Raw genomic sequence first — 21,176 nt, forward strand, 5'->3', positions numbered from 1 at the left:
ACTTTTACCACTGAGGTGGAAAAAGCTTGAATGCATTAGCTGTCAGTAGATTGCTTACTCTTTCCTTGGATTGGTATAGCCTCTAAAACAGTCAAGTGCTGAGACTGTATGTTAGAAGGTTTTGAACTTTGGACCAAGTTTGAGATTTTTTTTTTTCTTTTTTTGGCTAGTGTCTATTTCTACTGCAAGTAATGTGAAGGCAGAGTATGGAAGAAAGATAGCTGCCTGCCCTGCCTAGCAAATAAAATGACTTTTCTTTGGCCCCCTTGGTCAAGTGGCCTGGCATGGTTTGTCTCCATACTGCTATAATCTCTTAACACCCACCCCTTGTGTCTAAAAGCAGGCTGCATGCTCTCAGGTTGCATGTTGAAAATGGTCCCTTTCCTGTGTTCCCCAAACTGTTCCTGGGCATTGCCTAGGACAGTGCCAGGTGACCTGAGTTGTAACTGTGCAGACCATTTGTCGTGGATGGAGGTGCGATGCTGCTGGGGCCTCTGCCTTGGCCCTTTCTGGTTTGCATAGTGAATGCAGCTGTACTGATGTGAAGTACAGCATTTATCTCAGCTTAGAAACACTGATGTTTTACTGGCGTGGGATAAAGTTACACGAGGTCGATCTAACTTCCCTTTGCTCTTAATCCTTCTGTGGGGGATAAAAGGATCAGTGATTTGAAGAAAACTTTCATATACCAAAATTCAATCTGACTGCATTGACAAAGCTCACGAGGCTCAGAGATCTATAAGCAATTGCTTTTGCAAGCTTCTCTCTTGCCACTGGTACCGTAGGGATACTTTCCTGGAATCTGCTGAGCTTCTGCTGTCGTACATAAGTGATTTACCCATGCATTTGTAGGGATATCCTCATACAGGGCTTAGGGAATTATTGATAGGGATATATCTGTAAGGGTATTTCATGGCTCAGGGGTATGTTCTCTGAATTAACTCTTGTGTCTTTAAACATGCAGCAGCCGTCAGCCAAGTAACAGTCTTACTTTTCTGCTATTTTCTTCTATGGTCTGCATTATTGTGTGCTAGATGCATTAATTCATGAGATCACGTATGCTGTAGATTGAATCTTTGCATGAGTGCTGTGCCCACAGCTGCCTATAAGTGATACAAAAGGGAGGTTATATGGGCATATGTTCACTAGGGTAGAATACAGCACCTTCAGCTTCCCATATCCCCAACCTGCAAAAATTTAATTTTGTTGCTTGTGTTTGAAAGTGTTGGATATACTCAAATAAGGTTTTTTAGCTCTGTGTTCTTGCACTGATATTTTGTATACCTGTAACAGGAGTAAGAATTATAACTGAATCAGACCAAAGTAATTGTCCACTCCGATAACGCAAGGTAATCTGCTAAACTATGCTTTTAATCCTCTCAATGTGAGCATGAATTTACAAAATCAGCAGTCCATACAAACAGGAGCTGACACACAAGGTTAATTATCACTAACCCTGTAGTGAGACAGAGACACTTACTGCAGATTAAATACAATGATTTTTCTGTTTATCACTCTAGAGACCATTACATTTGTACCTGTTGTTACAAAATGCACTTATTTAGGAAAAATGAACATAGAACAAAAGCATGGAAAGGAAAACTTGTAGCCAATGCAAAATGGAGAATGAAAATGCGTTATTGATAGTAAAGTTATGTATAAAGCCCTAAGCAGTAATCTACTTCTCATCTATAGTTCCCTTAAAGTTATAAAGAGCCCTGAATATTAACCATGTTTAGCCTCCTCCTGCTGAAGACTACAAGCAGTATATGGCTGGAATGGCAAGCTGTTTTTCTTTGGAAACAGGCAAAACATTACTTCTGTGCAGAAAATTGGAACGATGAGGATTTTCTGCTCAGTAAGAACACAAGATTGGATTTTTGAACCTCAGCGAGCTCTGGTCCAAGTTGTGTTTGTATTTATTTTCAGTGCAGAATAAAGTGTATTTTCTCTTCCTTCTGCACTAAGTATATGTAGTAGGTGTATTTGAGCTTCTGCTTTTAGGACTCTGGCCTTACATTTCCAGGAAAAAAATAAAACCTGCCAATTAAATAATTCCGCACCTCATCATTTTCAAACTTAGAAAACTAGAAATTTTGGAAATAAAAAAAGAAGACTTTTTAAATTATAAAAGAGACTTTCTTGTGAATATTTTTGTATTTCTTTCAGATTTTGAAATTTTCTCACATTTTTAGTATTTGCCAGTTTCTCATCAGTTTCATTGCCAAACATTTTCAAAGTCTGAGGATTTTATGGTTGCTGTTCAGGTGTTTTTCTCGTCTTTTTCCTTCCTATTTCAAATTTTCCTTTTTAACATTCACTTCAGTTCCTTTCTTTCTCCTTTACCCTTTGTACCCTTTCACTCTTGCTAGTAGAAGACTGGCAGAAGTCAAGAGGGGCTGGGCTTCTTCCTCAGAGTTGGAAAGGTTTTGACATTTTGCAGGACATGGAGAAGAACTTCAGTTCCTTTCTGTATTGTTACACGGTAGCAACTACATAAGAGATCCTCTTCATGTTTTGTGTCTTCGTGTGTGTAGTTTTTTGAGGGGTTACACAATGGAGCACCATTAATCTATCATCAGTGACCCTGTTTGTGGGAGAAATCAATTCTTCTGTACTGTTTACAAAACGCTGTAGCATCCTCTGGCACAAACCATGTTATTTCAGTGTTATTTTCATTATTAAACAACTGTTAGAATGTAATAGAAGTGTATTGTTAATAAACAGGTCAAACTTCTTTTCAAGTCTGTAAGCATTTACTGTTTCAGAGGGAATATATTAAATCACTGAAAACAAGATAGCTAGACAATAAAAAAATAGGCAAACTCATGTTGGGAGTCAAAAATACTTCAAAAATACTGTTTTAGTCTGTCATTGCTTTTCCTTAGAAAACCTGATTGGCACATGAAAGGAAAAAGTTTTAATTTTGTTTCTGTAGTTTAATACTCATCTGTTCAGCAAAACAGAAAAGCAACTGGAGCGACATTTTGTCTTTCATTTCTAAATCAAACGTATTCCCTCTTCCACTCCAATTGTTCTGTCAGTTAACTTTATGTTTCCTTCACATTACAGTAGCCAATCCAAGTAATTACCAAACTCATTTGTGATTTAAATTGTTCTAAGTCAGTTATCCTGGCAGGTGGCCCAAAGGAAGCAAATCTCAAACAACGGTGTGTCATTCCTAATCAGTGGAATTTAGCCATGCTCCCTCAGCTGCTTAGCTACTCTTCTTTTTTTTATATTTGCTGAGATTTAGTAAGATTTAATTTCTAATGTTTTATTTGCAGAAAATACTGCCAGCCCCTTTTCTTCCCCCTCCCCATTTTTTGTCCCTTGTTTCTCTTCAACTATTTAACCTCTAAATTGCTAATGTTTAGAAAAGATGTATCCCATCCTGTGGTTTAGAAGGGAAAAAAGAGCTTGGACCATTTAAATATATTTAACAATGTTAGGTTGAGCACAATGTTGATGTGTATGCAGACCAGCAGATATGTGTTGTTTAAGTATTTAGGATGTGGTGAATGTTTTCCTAACATTAACAATAGAGGTTGGATATCTAGCTGCATAAAATTTGGTACCATAGCTGTCTATGAGAGGCTTTTGAGTATGAGTGACCCTTTATTAGAGGTTCAGGCTGGCTGGGCTGACTTGCTCTCTGGAGGTGCTTTTGTCTCTGTTCATTTTGAAGAGGAAGCTTAGAAAATAGCTTGGGTTTGATTCTTAAATGTCAGATAACCTAAATGCAGATGAGAATACTATTTTCAACATCTTGGATTATTTTCAACTAAATCATTTTTTGAGTATTAAATGACATTTTCCTTTGTCTTACCTACCCTGAAATGTATCATCTTACCTTAACAATTATAACTAAAATCAATTTCTCTATGACATTCTTTTCAGATGATTCAAACCGAAACAATAGGTCATTTTCCAAGTTGGTTTTGGCATAGTGGTATTGGTACAGTGACAGGATGAAACGTCCTTACCTCAGTTTATATGATATATGTAGGTATTATTGGACACATTTTGTATGTATAATTCAGAAGTGTTTCACAAATGGTGGGTCATAATTTACATTTAGGGTATAGCCAGAGGACTTACTAGTTTATAGCAGAGTTGAAAGAACAATGCGGGTTTCCACCCTGCCAGATAAGCTTTGTATCCAGTGAACCTAAGCCTCTAGGCTTGTGCCTAGCGCTTCTGGACCTTCCACGGCTCTGCAGTGTGGTTCATGCCGGTCAATGCTTCCTCCTCTCTCTGTCACACTGCATGGGCTGCCCAAACCTCAGTAGGATTTCCAAGCCTCCCCAGTTCTCGTACTGTCCACCCATCTTTACAAACCGCATGTTCAGATTCCTGTCTGCTACCTTACTCTTTAACCCTCCACCTCCAACAGCAGCTTCCATTGAATTTTGGGCATGTTATACTTCTGCTGTCAGCAGGTATCCAAATGCTGGCTTTTCCTAAACACCATATTCTTTTATAGGCAGTAACCTGGGTAAAAAACACCCTTATCATGAAGTTAGTGTACTAATGTGAGATTCATCAGAAATTCTCACATTCGTGAGATTGAAATTAGCGGGGGATATTCTCATTCTTACTGCTGTTCCACTAACAGAGGCATCCTTAACAGGATGAGTTGCACACCAGGAAATCAATAAACTAGCAAAAGGAACTGTTGTGCCTGAGTGTGTGCTCTGTGCCTGTGGGAACTCTACAAAAAATCAAATCCTCCTGAATTTCAGTGGGGATGAAAACCATCCCAGACAACTAAAGGAAGGTCTACCAGTACTCATAAACTATGTTGTAACGTATGTGACATTCAAAGTCTGAATATTGATCTAACAGAACTGTGAGAGAAACATTAAATCTGCTTTAAATGTATCGAATGGTATGGCAATAGTCCCTTAAACAAAGTGAATGGGGAAAAATTAGATTCTTCAGTGACGTGACTCTTGGCATATTTTAAATGTTTACATGAGGACACTTCAAGATGCCTTTTTTTTCTTCATCCTCTAGGAAGGGAACCTAAGGTAAATAGCTGAACATGAATGTTAACATTGAGCCCTCTCAGTTAAGTATAGTAACTTGGTGGAAGCTTTGCAGTCTTAAATTATGCCAATAGGATTCCTGATTATGCCAACAGGATTCCTGATTGTTCTTTGGGTTACAGTCTCTTACTCTCTGAAACACAACACGTGCAGATTCTGCAGTGATGGCCCTTAATTTGAAGTGATCTGTCCTTACAGCCGTAAAGCCCATGTTTATGGGAAACACCACGCTTTAGTGTTGTGGTCTTGTGTTTTTTTTTTACCACTTTAGAAAAGCATGAGCATTTGAAAAAGTGCCTACAAGGATTTTTTACATTTAAATAAAGTGAAAGATTTTATTCAATTCTTTATGACCAGCAGAAACATTGATGTGCTTAAGACATTAATTATGAATTTAACTCTACGGAAGGAACATCGCTTTTGTTTTATAGATGCATAACATTCAGATGTGAATGATAAGGAGACAAATTTTTAATACTGATTGTAAATTTAATCATCCTCTTTCCTGCATCAGAAATGTAGGAGTATTCTGGGTCAGAGATGTAGTACTGAATTATGTGATTAAAATACAGATTTTCAAAAAGGCTCGTGCATGTTTCGGGTAGTAAAATAAAGGTGATTTGGGGGGCTTTTTTAATTTATTTTAGGTCTAGAACTTATACAAAGACCTTTAAAAGGATAGTGACCTTAACACAATAGGATGTTTTGGAGGGAATGAATGGAAAAGTCTTTCTGTGTTTGGTTCTCTGATCTCTCCAGGATACCTATTTCTGGAACTGTAGGGCTCAGTCTTTCCAGGCTTGTATGAGAAGTCATCACTGCATTTATGACCTGGTGTAAAAGGCATTTAAGTCTGCTCTTTCCTTTTATTGTTCAGTACGTCACAATATTTTCCTTATTACGAAGAAAATACTTATATACGAACTTATCGACTGTGTACAGTACTGGAATGCTTAGATCTGCTTTTATCCAAAAATTTCTAAGCTATATATAGCAGAGTTATCTACGTACATCCTAATAACCTTGATTCTTGGAATTTTATGATCTTAAATGATACATCATGCTTTTATAGCAAGTACTACACGTTTACACAACTGAAGTAAGAAAAGTGTCTTGCGTGACAGGCTTGTGTTGTGTTTGAATTTATCTGCACAGGAGTACAAAACTTATTAAGCTGTTCTTAATAGTTTGATTGTAAGAGACAAACACTTTTCGGGATAGGTACTTTATTTCAAGATTTGCTTAAACTCTTTGAAATTTTGACTCAGTGTCAGGTTTACCCAGAATGTATTTTCAAGTGGCTGCATTAAGAGACGGAGTTATAACACTAATGTGACTGTGATGATCTGAATGCATTAACATACCTGAAGTGAAGCTAAAAAGACAAAATCCAGTTAAGAGCATATTTATACTTATCACTGTTATGAATGGGGATTTTAAAACATCTCTCCTCCCTACAAAAGTCTTGACATATATAGACATGTATTTTTACCTAAATGAATTTGTTAAGCATGACTTCTGCATGCATTTTTCAAATTTGTCCGTTGCAAGATGGGATCATGGGCTTTTAAATATTTTAAGATGACACTCGAAGGCTAACAAGAAAAAAGTATGCTCATTGCTCTTTTTTTTTTTTTTTTGTCATGAGCTTGTAAGTTATGCTTAATTGGGTCAATTGGGTGTCTGGTTACTGAAACTAAACATCAGCCTAAAGCTAAGGGTTAGCCCATTGGGATTGTCATAGTGAAATAACTGTATTCCTAACAGGTAACTTTCAGGTGCAGAACATGAAGGAGACTTTATTGTGAATAATCATGCATCAGAATTAAATAGTTTAGTCATTTAATGTTAACTAAATATTGTGTGTCATTGTAGCCTAAAAATGTTTAAATTTCTCAGCTTTCCGGTATCTGCAACTCACATGATATTTTTACAGTAATAAACAGAAGTCTTGATTAAAGCCAACTGCTAAGTAATGTAATTCATTAAACATTAAGGAAATAATCATACTTTATTCCCAGTTCACAAGAAATGTTCCAGGAAGTAACAGTGTCCTTCTATTTCCTATAAGGGCAGCAGAGGGGAGACAGGTCCTGCGGGCCCTCCAGGTTTACCAGGGAAACTGGTAAGCAGTTTATTTCCATATTCAGTGCCTATGTGTACTTTCAAGGAGCTATGGTATCATCTGGAACTACACCTAGCCATTCATCTATGCAGGGAACTGAAAATAATGTTGAAATGAGTGATTGTTGAATTTCTTTTTCAGTCCTCTGTGACCGTGCTAATATTAGTAAATGCTGTTTTGAAGTTTCTGGAGCTGCGTGACTTTTTCTTCAGCCTAAAAGAAACACCTCTGTGATGTGCAAAGCTGGGTTGCACACCCCTGTGTGGGCTGTGTGCCCATGGGGAACAGGAACAGTGAAAGACTGGCTTTCTGCTAACAGCTACGTGAAACTAATGAATGGAGCAGATTATGAATGCCACCTTTTACTACTGCTCCAGCAGTATTTACACAGCAACAGTCAGAAGCATAGCTGGGGAGGTTTTGGCTGAAAGAGCCTGCTGTTACAGAGGAATGCACAAATCACAGGCTGCAAGATCTGAGGAAGTATTTTAAGGGAACCAGACTGTAGTCGAGGGACTGAAGGGTGGAAAACCCTGTAAGCCATTTCTCTTGTGCTTGTCAGCAATAAAATTACAGTAAGACACTGTTTAAAGGGATGTATTTTGGATCAGCTCTATTTTGATCAGATAATCACCTTTCGTCAAGTTGGGACTGCTCTAGAAATGAGATTCTTACCCATCTGCTTGTCAGGGTACGACCCTCAGCTGTTCATTGTAAAACCGACTGGGTAAGTTTACATCTTTAACTTATTTTCACAGGGTCCCCAGGGTGATATTGGACTTCCTGGACTGCCAGGTCCTCCAGGCCTACCTGGTGGTAAGGGTGACAGGGTAAGAAATGCACTCATAAATACAGTCTGCACTTTGACATCAAGAGTAAATGCAACAATATGAGCATTGTTTGCAGTTTTTACATGAACTGATTTCTTGTTATTTCTCGTTTTGCATGTAGATCTGTTGGCTGCTGTTTGGAGCCCATTAACTACTTGCAGCTTATAAAATATACAGGGAAAGTCACGACATTACTGAAGGGTTTTAAATAAGATTACTGTTGTTAATGCATATTTTTTTTCTGAGTTTGAATCATTTAGGTGCTTAAATCACATTGAAAATCATTGACTCAACCAGATCTGAAATTGTAAATCAGGCTCTCTGGTCACTACAGAACTATGTGGAACATCAACCCAGTTCTACAGTAGTCACAGTGTCTTTAACATACCTCTTAGGATCTGCTACGGACATGCACTGGTTTCTGTAGCTATTGAGACATCTGTGTGTACATGCACAATTGCAGGATATAAGTATCCCATCTAGGATTTTGTTAGGAAGGAAGAATTGGGCCATAGAGACATCACGTATCTGCAGAAGGTACCCTGCTTTGCTGAATAGATGTCAGTGAAGACTTCATATACATACAAAAAAAAAAGTTCCTTATCTTCTTTTGCTCACAGGAGGCTAGAGAGGGTGGAATTCACTCACCAAACTTCAGACATCTTTGTTACAGGAACTGTCAGTTCTGCATTGTGTTTCATCCTTCCTATTTCAAGCATCTGCTTCAGTATGAAATGAATTGCACTTTTGAAGTGTCTGGTGCTTTCCACTGACAATCAAGGGAGCATATGACTGTTAGACGTGGGTATTGCTGCTCTAGATGTCTTTTCTTTGAAGAGAGGAATCCTGCCCCTGGCACCTTATACACTGTATGGTGGCTAGATAGGGCTCACAGTTGCATTTGGCAGTTTTTAAAAGCTGCTCAGGTACTCAAAAAAATATTTCTAAGACAGCCTTTTTTGTCCTTGAAGTATTTCTTCATGTGGATTATTTTTTTTTCATGCTGAGATCAGAGACATATGTTTCTAGTCAAATATAAGCATTGACATAAAGCAGTCTCTTCTTATTACACTGGTAACGATTCATAACTTACTCTTCCAGAGGGAGATTGAAGGCACCTGAGGAAGCAAATATGATAGGAACAAGGCTAGTATCTGTTGCAGTGCTGACAATCTCCCTCCAAAGATGCCTATTTCTCTCAATTTATCATATAAAGGGGCTTGACCTGCAAGATAAGAACAGAATGTAGATGGTGTGAACAGCCCTATTCAGATTCTGGCTAGAGTCAGGAGGTTTCTGTTTGTCTAAAGGGCAGATGATGATAGTTTTTTTGTATCCTAGGGCTGGTTTCATGCCCAATGCAAGTAAAGTCCAAAAAACTCTCCCAGCAATGATCTCATCCTACGATTGCTTTTTATCTTCCCTGTTTTGAGAGTTACCAACTGAATCCACTCATATCCTGGGTTCATTTTTTAATTCAGTCCCACAGAGACTGGAGTGATTTTTCTGGGTCAGGCTTAACATGGCTGCAGCTCTGCTAATGCGTACTGCAAGTCAGAGGCCTGAAAAGCAGTCACATCGTGCCACTCTGCCCTTTCTCTACACTGTTCTTCTTGCAACTGCATCTGGTTCTGCCTATTATACTAAATCAAACAGCTTCAGGCCAAGAACCAGACCTTGGCACTAGAGCATGAAAGGGATTTTTACAAATAGATAAACAGTAAGTTAAAAAAAAAAAAAAGGTAAAAAAAATATATATATTTTAACATCTTACCCTGTTGTCTCCATTGACATTTTGGGGGACAATGGAGAATGGCTTTGCAGTGTTTTAGTTGTGATTTTTATGCCTGCTGATACAAATATTACAGCTCAAGTTTCACAAAAGCAAAAGCTTGTCCCATTTCAACATTATCAGCAGTTTTGTTGCTCAGAAGAAGAATAAGTGGAGAAAAACAACACAAAACTCACTGTGCTAGGTTGGAAATCAATGTCTTTTTGTTTGAGTAATTGGAAAACCTAAAGGCATGATTTTGAGAGTACTTCAGAGAACATAGTTGGTGTTATTTGACAAAGTTCGAATGTTAAATAGGTCTGTGATTTCCACTGCTTAGCTTAGGAGATAATTTAGTATTGGCTCTTCATCCTCATCATAATGAGAGCAAATCTGAATTCACAAAATTGCAGATGTTATACCAGTTTCTGTGCCTGTATCTTATAGGAATTAAATGGATCTCTGAAATTGGAGAGAAAATACTGCATGTCTGTTTTAGAAAAAAAAAAACACACTTTTTTTTGTGTACAGTTATAGTAATTTGGAATGGGTATATTTGAACGTGCACAGACTGCAGAGAACATTTAAGGATGATGTGATTGTTTTTCTAACAAAACGACATATGCTTGAAATGATTCAGGTCATAAATTTATTCTTCTTATGTTCCTGCCTGTCCAAACAGGTACATTTTAACATTATTATAGGATTCTAAGACAAGATAATTTAAAAAAAAAGGGGGGCGGGGCAGGGAGGGAGCAGATGAACGGTTTTAAGATACAGGTAAATTCACCTTCCACTGTGATAAAAAATATAGAGACAGCGCTGCTAAAACCACTGAGAATTAAACAGCAAGCAAGACAAGGTTGTGATTGAAATTGCGGATGTCTGGCTGTGCTTATCCCAAAATACCAAGGCTGGTATGGCTCACAGCTATACAGAATACTTAATATGGCTAGAAAAAGTGATACACTTATTAGATTTTTACTTATAATTTCTAAGCGATTTGCAGAGCAGAGTTGTAGCAACTTCAAGAGCATCTGCCATGTAAAGGAGAGATCCGCTCCTGCTTGACAGTCAGCACGTGCCGATGTGTTATATATTCCACGTTATTACTTCCCTTCAGCCTGGCACCTTAATTATCCAGGGAGATTAAAGTGCTTTTGCTGTCATTCTTAAAAATTTACAGCTTTAAAGGTCTACTGCATTAATGCTAGATAGTTGGGAAGACTGAAGATGATTTAGTATACTTTTGTGAGGTAGGAAAAAAAGTTAAGGGGGTTCAATTCATACTAGCAAAATGGCATTAAGAGTTTATTTCCAAGGAATCACCAGTGTTTTCTGTAGTGCTGTAGTCCTCAAGTCCTGTTATCTTTCCCAGTAGATATAAGTGGTGAGCAAAGACAGATCTATTTTTTCCCCTTAAATAAATATGATTTATGAATGCACTAGAAAGCTCCTAATTGTGTTACTCATGATATAGCATATGACACAAAATCGACTGTTCTGTATGCATTCAAGAAAAGGAATTAAGAAATGGTAAAGGGAGACAAATTTTGCTCTGAACAGACTGTGACTCATTTAAATCTACTGTACAGAGTAGAAGAAAACTATTTAAATTTCTGCAGTTTCGAATTCTAAAAGATTTTTCATATCTTTAACCTTTCAGGGTTCAGTGGGTGAACCAGGACCTAAAGGTGAACAAGTAAGTGATGTTACAGATCACGGTAATTTAAATTTACACTACTAAATGCTGCACTACATCACACTGACCAAAATCTGAGGGCTGACTGTTTTTTTTTTATTGTATAGGGTGCACCTGGACCAGAAGGAGATGCAGGAGAAAAGGGTGACTTAGTAAGACGTTATTCTTTCTTCACCTGATCTAATATTTTGTTGTTGTTAATTAAAACTTCAAAGTGTAGTTGTAGTGCTTTGTGGTTTGGTCACTGAAACACAATTTCAGTTGTGTACTAACTGGACATACTGCAGAGCACAGCAGTTTTTTAGCCTGGTCATACATTTCAGCTGTTTGGAAAGCACTTTGAAATATACATGTTCTTTTGTGTGTGTAACATGGTACAGGCTGTCTTGAGGAGTGTGTGTGTGTATCTACACCAAGAGCTTGAATATAAAAATATATATATGCATATACACACACCTATATATGCATATATATACATTCTTGGTGTTTGGTGCAGTGAGGATGAGGAGGTAATTTAATTCAGGTGAAGCAGGAGCACAGCTAAGTAACCTTAATAACTCAGACTAGATTGAAGTGTATTGTATAGTATCCTTTGGAAATAATATGCAGCAACTCTCTGTTAGAGGTAGAATGGTTTGGGAGGAGGCTGTGACACCAAGATGTTGCTGGAGAGCAGAGAAGTGTGGCATGTTGTGAATTTAATGGATAATGGCTGTGGCATGTGCCCTTGGGTAAAGAGGATTTGTTTTTGTACAGAAGGAGAAAAGCACGAGTGCAATGGGGCTCCTACGGTGAGGGCCCTATCCAGCAAAGCCAGAACTTGATCTTTCAAAAGGAAGTAAACTGCTCCCTACTTAAAATCAGTATGCTGCCAGGTGGTATGCTGTTAAGAAGTGCTTTTTTTCCTACCCTCTACAATTCTGAAAAGGTTCTGTAACTAAGTAACAGCCCTGGTGAGCTGGATGTCCACTGATGCAGCTTTACTACCAGTACACAGGATTCCAAGGAAGCAACACCAGTTCTTTAAGTGTGCTGCCAGTCTGTTTTTAAGCTGGTAACAGTTGTTACTTCTATTTCATTTATGAAATATTCATTAATAGACAAGGTGGCCTTTCTGGCCTTTAGAAACCACTAATTTCATCAATGCCCTTCAAGAGAAATGGGAGAATATAGTTTTCTGAAATTTCTCCAAGGGTAATACGATAAAACCAAAGAATATGAGTCAATGTTTCACAGGCAATTACAAGATTTTGAACCCAATCTTTTTTTTTTTTTTTTTCCTGTTTGTTTGTTTTTCCCCACACCAAATTTACACAGTGTAAATTTAGAGGAAAAACTAAAAACTTCTGAATAGTGACTGCTATTCTCAGTCAAGCTATAGGGAGATCTTGGGGTTGCTGGAAGCCAGAGGCTAGGTTTCTGGGAAAAGGAATTTCTAGGGGTTTGGTTTTCTTATAGCACGGTGCGTAGACAACTACCTGGTTTCTGCTAATGTTTTCTTAGGGCTAGCAGAATGCTGTAAAATAGCTGTGAATCTGACAAATAAACAGTACAAAGCCAGCTGTAAGAAAAATGCTTTCTTGTTTGTGCCTTACAGAAAGAAATCTTACAGAAAAATCTGAAATTCAAGTGTTTTTTTTTCCAAATGAGTTGTAATTCATTGAAGTGCAATTTTGCACATACCAGCAAGTGTCTTTGTATGCTAAATATGTGAACTTTTTCTTATACAGGAAAAATATGTCAAGTTTACTGCATTTGTAATGACTATGTCAATGGATACTCTCTTCTGATATAACGTCTTGTTTTTGTTTAGGGTGATATGGGATTACCAGGTGCAAAGGGATCTGTAAGTATAACAAACTGCACTGTTACAGAAATACAGAGCCCTGGTAGATTAGATAGATGGTTTTCTGAGTAAGGAATAAGAATACAAATAGTGAGATGAGTTCTTTACAAATCATGGTTGAATCAAATGAGCTCCAACAGCATTTCTTCCTCCTAAATTTTGGATACAGTTCATAGTAAAATGAATTAACTTTGGAAAAGAATTCACATCATCAATTCTAAACCCCACTAAAGAGAACCAGCACTGAACTGCAGTTTTCTGGCCCCTTTTTATTATTATAATTTTTTAAGGAAATGAATGCACTCTTTATGCAGTAGAGGCGCAGAAGGAGGCCTGCTGCAATGGCTGCGTGCAGTGTGTAATCTTCATACTGTGAAAAGGTGGTAGTAGGACTATGCTGCCTGTGAAAGTACTTCTGGCCCTGATTAATTTCTTTCTTTCTTTTTTTTTTTTTTTTTTTTTTCTTTTTTTTTGAATAAAGAAATGGTAGCTTTGATGGGGAAGAGGAGTAGAAGCTTGTATGTCTCATAAGAAAAAGACTTCAAGAGCCAAGTGCATTCTTTTATTTCAGCATCACTGAGGAGTGGGATTATCGCAGGAGCTGACAGTTTGGGCCATAACAGTAACATATCAACAATTCTGCCTCCAGGGAACTGAGGTTGAACGTAACAAAATGAGCTGTGCTTGTGTTCTCAGGGGCTACTGCGCCTTTGGGACTAAGCAAATGCAAACTAGGCATTTATTGCTAATTGAGATATTTTATGGGAAGGACATAAGGAAGAGAAGCAGCAGAGGAGAAATCTGTAGTTCTTTGCACCATTTTTTTTTTTTAAAATCTCTTCACCTGATGAGACCCTGGAGTGCTTGTCATCCCAGTGAGTAGGGGGATGAATAAACCATCAGGGAACCTGATTACTTGCCAGGCTGGGCAAGAAAGAAATTATGGCTTCCTCGTTGTGTAGCTCACAGGGGGAACTTCGCTGTCATTATTATATCCTATGAGTGTGTTCTCTGGGTCTTATGTCAGGGCCAGCAATTAGCTGTGGGGAATGCAGTAGAGATGGAACTGAAATGGCTCCATCTTGTGGATTTAACTGATATTTAACCGGTAATCATCATGAAGGAATTGCCCATGTTTTTGAGGACCTGCTTCAGTGGGGTATTTTTTGCTGAGAGATTTGGGAAGCTGGAAATATGTAGGGATTTTTCTTTCTTTTATCTTTTTTTGTCTTTTTATTTTTTTGGTGGTTGTTTTTGGTTTTGCCTTCATTACTATTGATTAACGGTAGTAGAGTAACTTGCATTGAAAGTAACTTGGAGGCTTAGGTCTCACTCTGCATGCTATTTAATCTGTTAGAAAATCTACTGGCGCAGAAGCTATGGCTTTATTTACTAGGATGTACTTCAGTGGCAATATTGATGTAGCCCTGCCATTCCCCAGGGGACAGGATGCTTATACCAGTAAAATAGCTCTTTATACCCCATCCCTGAGTGCAGCAAGCTGGCAATGCCTCTGTTCTAGCACTGTGCCAACATCATCTTCTGTGAGCACATTCCCTCCCCAGAGCCAGCAAAATCAAGGGTAGGACCTGGAAGCTGTGTGCTGTGAGCTCTGGCTCTGATACCTAAACAAAGCAAAAAGTGTCCACTCCTGAGCTCAGCCCCAGGCTAGGTGATACAAGCTCATACTGTGGTCTCTGGTAGAGGGTATGAAAGGCGTTTGGAGCAAGCAGGGAGCTGGAAATTTTGTAACTTGAGGAGCACTTAATGGCCAGGGAAGTCGTATGTGACATACATGAGGGCAGAAGTACAAACCGAGAGACTGTTCCTTGACAAAAACAGTGTCTTTTGTGTGCTACTATGGATGATGATGATTCTGTCTCTTTTGACAGAATATCTTATTTTCCCACTTCTCCACTTGAAATGAGGGGAACTCTTCTTACTTTTATAAACCACACAACCACCGACCCCAGGTGCTTATCCAAAAAGGTGCCGTGCAACAGCTCTGCAGCCCTGTGGCTGTTACTTTGCATTTGCAATTGGTTCTTGTCAAGATTTTGATATGTCAGAATGAGTATAACGCCAGCACAGAAGTTTTTTGAAATTCCTCTGTCATCGCCAGGTCGGTAATCCTGGAGACCCAGGTTCCCGTGGGCCTGAGGGAAGTCGAGGACTGCCTGGCATGGAAGGACCACGAGGTGCGCCTGGACCGCGAGGCCTGCAGGGAGAACAGGGTGCCCCGGGGCTGCCTGGCAGCCAAGGTCCAGCTGTAAGTACTGTCCTCCCCCTAACTGATATCTTTTTGAACAATTAGCTGTCACTTGCACCACTCCTTTTCTTGCATCAGGAGTTACTTATGCATGGGAAACACAAGTGCTATGGTAGAGTACTTGAAATGCACTGTACCTTTCACAGACCCATCTGTACACCAGAGAAATCTTAGGGCTGTACAACTGGGTCCTTTGGTCCTCAGCTTTCAGTTCACTTCCATTTTCTTGTGCCCACCATGCTCCTGTGGTGTGCATGTAGTGTGTTTGACACACGGGTGCACCACACACGCAGCACCTACCTACCTTGCCAGTCAAAGCGACTTCAGCTGGAATAGTTGTAATTGCAGGGGCTGGGACACCTCTTATTGAACAGCCAGCACCTTCAGCATCAGGCACCCTTATAAAATGTACTCTCGTATCAACTGGTTTTTAAATTACTATTTTTCAATCCTAGGGAAAAGAACCAACGGATCAGCACATTAAGCAGGTCTGCATGAGAGTCATGCAAGGTAAAGATGCTAAAAAGTGTTTGATGTTTCTTGTGCATTTAAGTTACAATACTCAACTGCTATGGAAGCAGCCAAGATTTTCACAGCCTTAAGCACAGCAAATGGCAAGCTCTCAGCAAGGCATGCAGTAGAAAGTCTTTCCACATGCTAATGTAGACACAATATGAGAAACTGAAGTCCCTTATTTACGTACCCTGTGCAGCTCATTGAACTACTCATTGATTCCACACTATTTCTGTAGTAACCAGGCCATAGACCAGAGTGTTTTTATAAAATACATGAATTTTGTATACAAATCACTTACTGTCTACATTTATAAAGTACACAGTGTCACTGAAAGCTTGTTTTGCCTTTTGTGCTTATACACTGTTAGATTACGGCAAACAGACCACAGCAAAATAGGCTAAAAAAAAAAAGGAGGGAGTGCACAGAGAGGCTTTCTGTAGCTAACTTAACATAAAATGAAAATTATAGACAGATGTTCAAAACCTTAATTATATTTGCTCAGTTCTTCTCGGAGCATGCAGAAAGCTGGAGCTTTTCTAATACAGTCGGATGCATACTGAGTTTAATTATTTATTCTGTCCTGTAAGCACAAAAGAAATATTTCAGTACTTGCTATTGAAGATGACCTTTGGGATATTATGACTTTGTAACGTTAAGAGTTTACCACAACAAAATTGCTGCTCATGATTTAATCTAAAAAATCTTGGTACAAATCACTGTTCTTGATACCATGGGGATATTTTTAAAAAACTTTCAGATAAAGCTGTCTTCGGGTGAGATGATTTTCACATGTCTATAAATAGGGTAAAAAGGTCTTTTAAAGTGGTTTCCTGAAAGTCTAATGTTGAGGAGTGAAATTAGAGATGATTCTTGATTATATTCATAACAATCAGAATTAGCAGTGAAGAGAAGGGTATGGGAAAAATCTAGACTATCTTCATTGCATCCCTCTTGAGAGGCTCTGTAATTGTCAATGTGATCATGTTAAAGAAATAAAATCTGATAGGGTCTCTGGTGCCTTTTCACCTTAATGACAACCATAATTTAAGTCCAGCTCCTCAGGAGGCTTTTTCTGCAGATTGGTACACCCAGTCTTCCTCATTTATCTGCTGGACACGGTTGTGTTTTATTTCAAATCCTGTTCTCCCTGTCATCTTACCACTTCTGGACTGTGGACACAAAAAAAGATACTTTTGCCAGGTTGTGCAGACTTTATAGCAAATGTCATATGGAGTTGTGTGTGGCTGTATCCACTGAAAGTTATTTCTAAGACATGCTGGAAAGATGGCTTTGAAGTCGAATAGGTTCTTTAAGGAAGGAGAGATGACTGCACTCGTGCTGTTACAGTAGTAGACTGAAAGAGGGAGGAGGAGAAAGGAATATAGCTGGTTCAGACCATTCCAAGGAATTACAAGTTGATCTTATGCCTAATGAAGAGCAAAGCTCCTGTTGATTCACCTTAAGAAAAGATCAACGTAAAATGTTCAATTATTTACCAAACTTGAGCTCATGAGCACCAATTTGAGAGGTGTCCTTCCTCTGAAAAATAAGGCCTGCACTTAAATTGCAGGCCCACTGCAAAGACAGGTAACTTCCTGTGGCCTTTTTAATTCCTTCTTGTAAAGATGAATCTTAATAAATATTAACAAGTAGTACCAAAGAGAGATATTTTCTTTTTTAAGAGGCAGCAATTGCATGGGTAAGTTTTCTTAAAGGTGGTTGAAAATTAAACGACAAAGAAAATTGTAAGGGCATATAAACTGTATACATTTAAGTCATTTCAGCCTGCAAACGTTACATGTTTAAGATGTAGGCTTTCAGAGAGACCAGCTTCACGGTATGCCTATGCAGTTTGCCACTGGTGGAACTAAGGTAATATTTTATACATAACAAATTTTGCAAATAGCATTTTACGTAAGGAAATTGCTGTATGGTAACCTGTCAGTTCCCATAGCAGAAGAGATATCTTTCTTCGGTGACCTCTAATACTTGTGAATCACTCCATTCAGGCCCTGCGTGCTGCTTAGCTTTGTCCTTCTGTTTGTTGCAGAACAACTCGCCCAGCTGGCAGCCAGCCTCAGGAGGCCGGAATTCGGCGCTCCAGGTCTTCCAGGCCGACCTGGGCCACCCGGTGCTCCAGGGCCTCCTGGGGAAAACGGCTTCCCAGGACAGCTCGGACCCCGTGGCTTGCCTGGCCTTAAAGGTCCCCCTGGTGAGATCGGTCGTAAAGGTCCTAAAGGTAAGAAATTCTGTGGCTGGCTTTCAGTTGTTGGCTGTGTTTGGGGTCACATTATATATAACTGAGGTCTGGCTTTCTCACATATTAACTGCGTTAAAATCAGACTTGGCCTTCTGAGTTTTCCATGTTGTCTAACAAACACTTCTCAATGCCAGAGGGAGCCTACATTTAAATTTCCTTTTTATTTACTATCAACAGCTGAACAACAAAATCGAAGCTCTTCTGGCCAAGCCATAGAATTTACAGTTCTTGTTTGTATGATATTAGGTTGTCTGACGCAGGGAGAGATGATAAAGATATCATTCCTCTGGGATAGGGATTTCAACATCTAAATTTTCAGTCAGTTGAACCCTGAGAGTGGTGTTTTTTTCCCCATTGGATTACAGGTTGTTAATGAACATTGTACAGGTGTGAAGGCCAAACAGATCCCAAATTAGGAATCTAACCTGTTTCCTGCCTCTGTTCCCTCAGTTGCCCCAGTGATTAAAGGGCACATTGGCTGGCCTCAGCAAAACTTGTTTATGTTTCTTGTCATCATATCACTTATACACTATGAGAAAGGACAGACATCTGCCTTGAGCTAGAAGTAAGCAGCTGAATCAGTTTCCTAATATTAACTGTCCGTCTCATGGACTTCTGAGGTTTGTGTTTTTCACATGCTGAAAAGTTCCAGCAGTGAGTCTCTCTTTACCCCACGCGGTCCAGTTGTGAACCTCGCTTCTGCACGAATTACAGTCTCAAAAGCCAACATAAACAGTCAGGTTCATTCACTAATCCCTAGTCTAAGTCCATCCAGTTTCTCACATTACAAGTGGCTGATAAAACTCTGTCTCGTATTTGGGTATAATACTCTAGCCATTCTTATATTTAACATCATTGCACCTTGGGGCCACAATCTATTGATTCTTTGGAAAGGACAAATCTGTAAGAAAATTGAGTTACCTTACGCTTCACAAAAAAAATGTTGATCTAAGTTAATCTCTTTTGTTCCCGTCTGAGAGGGTTTATATGCCTTCAAAGGATTATGCAGGGGAATTTTCTGCAAAGTCTTTTGTGCACCATGTATGTATTATTGTTTGTATTCAGCAGTGGTTTCAATTTGTTTTCTTGAAGGAAGGTTTTATTTAAAAAATCGTATTTCAACACAAAGCTGGTCTGTTGCCGGATTAGAGTGTTTACTTTTGTCTCAAGTTTTATTTGAAAGTAAAATTGGAAAAAAAAACTTTGAGAGAAGGAATAGAATACAAAGAAAGCAAACCCTAACTGCATTGTTGCTGTAGCTCTGTTACAGTTTTATTTAATGTAGCATCATCTGTATTCACAGAAGCAATAAAAATTGGAGATACAAAGGTCGGCTGATGTGCTGAACTTGACTCAGCACACACCAGGCTGCACTGTAGTAATATTAAAAAAAATCTACAGAGCACATAAAAAAACAAACTCGAAATTATCAAAATGCTGTTTCCTACCATAATTGTCATCAAATTCCAGGTTACCTTATAGTAAGCCTTGAAACAAAATTGCAGATACCAAAGAAGTGGTGCACACACAAGTGTGTGCGCTATCATGATGGTACTTTAAGACGCAAACCAGGTAATGCCTAGGACATCAAATGCCTGCCAACTACTGTCATGAGAAGACGTCTTCACCTTGCACTGAGTGCTGGGCTGCTTGGCTGACTTCACTTTCCCCTCTAAGTGAGGTTTTTTTTGCCATGCTCACCCGGAGGCTGTCTCGGGATAGGAGTGGCACCAGGGGGAGGCTTCCAGCGCTTTTTCAGCGTTGTTGGCACCGATGTGTCGCCCAGCTTTCGTGGCCACCTGGTGTGTAGGGAGTGGAGGCTGGTACCCCCACGGCCAGGCCGTTTCGTGGAAGTGCCAGGGTAAGATGAGTGACGTTGGTGGGGTCTGCAAGGGCTTCAATGCAGTCAAATAATTGGACTAAGAACTAAATTAGTTGTTTCAGACAGCATCCACTTTGATACCTTGTAAAAGACACCACTAAAATACTTTGATTATATTATTTATGAGGTTCTTGATAGCTGCACGTTTCATGGTACACAGCAGGAAACATGAAAAAGATCTCTGTGCACCCACCAAAGGAAAGTCTCTGTAATAGCAGTACACGAGAACAAAGTAATTTGTTTTATTTTTGTGACCATATTCCTTGGATGTCAGCAGTATGCTGTAATCTGTGCAAGTAAGCTTCTATTTTCTTCCGTGCAATAGGACTAGCACTGGAGAATTTTTACTTACTAGCTGAGTTCACGTGGTCTTTCAAAAGCCCTCTGTCAGTAACTCCAGGCTGAAATGCAACATAACCTTTGTGGTTCTGTGATTTTGGTTTATTTCTCTTATTTAGGCTATGGTGTATTTCATGTCGTACTCACTGTCCTGTCCCTATTTTTCCCCTCCAACATGTCTACTAAGTATAACTCAAACAGAGGTGGAAAAATGCAACCCAAATCTGCAATCTTTTACAAGGACATATGTCATGACATCTTTCAAAGATGCTAAGAATATATACAGCCACCTGAATTCTCTGCTTATGAGCTGTTCACTTCTGAGAGGTAACTTACTGAAGGTAATACTCCAGGCAGGCTGTAACTAATGTTTCATGAATTTGTTTTAGGTGAACCAGGAGAAAGAGGAGAAAGAGGATTTCCAGGCAGAGGAGTGAAAGGCTTCCCTGGACCAAGAGGTCTTCCAGGTAAATATAAAAGGCTGAGGATAAAGCAGAAAAGCAAGAGATGTGCAATAAAAATTTATTCAGAACGGATACCTCAAGCTACCTTGAATACATTAAAAGTGTCCATTATTAAGCAATA

At 39.0% G+C, this 21,176-nt stretch overlaps 1 protein-coding gene across 2 annotated transcripts in view; it reads left to right on the forward strand.

Moving 5' to 3' along the window:
* COL9A1 (collagen type IX alpha 1 chain) overlaps nucleotides 1-21,176 on the forward strand; it is a 67,265-nt gene that overhangs the window by 44,009 nt on the left and 2,080 nt on the right. For both annotated transcript variants that reach the window (XM_066994732.1, XM_066994733.1), the window contains 9 exons: nucleotides 7,123-7,176; nucleotides 7,935-8,006; nucleotides 11,444-11,479; nucleotides 11,587-11,631; nucleotides 13,293-13,325; nucleotides 15,448-15,594; nucleotides 16,050-16,104; nucleotides 18,161-18,349; nucleotides 20,981-21,058. In XM_066994732.1, coding sequence (XP_066850833.1) covers nucleotides 7,123-7,176; nucleotides 7,935-8,006; nucleotides 11,444-11,479; nucleotides 11,587-11,631; nucleotides 13,293-13,325; nucleotides 15,448-15,594; nucleotides 16,050-16,104; nucleotides 18,161-18,349; nucleotides 20,981-21,058 — 709 coding nt within the window. The remainder of the gene's footprint in view (nucleotides 1-7,122; nucleotides 7,177-7,934; nucleotides 8,007-11,443; nucleotides 11,480-11,586; nucleotides 11,632-13,292; nucleotides 13,326-15,447; nucleotides 15,595-16,049; nucleotides 16,105-18,160; nucleotides 18,350-20,980; nucleotides 21,059-21,176) is intronic.

This window comes from Anser cygnoides, chromosome 3, assembly GCF_040182565.1.
Source record: "Anser cygnoides isolate HZ-2024a breed goose chromosome 3, Taihu_goose_T2T_genome, whole genome shotgun sequence".
Classification (NCBI taxonomy): domain Eukaryota; kingdom Metazoa; phylum Chordata; class Aves; order Anseriformes; family Anatidae; genus Anser; species Anser cygnoides.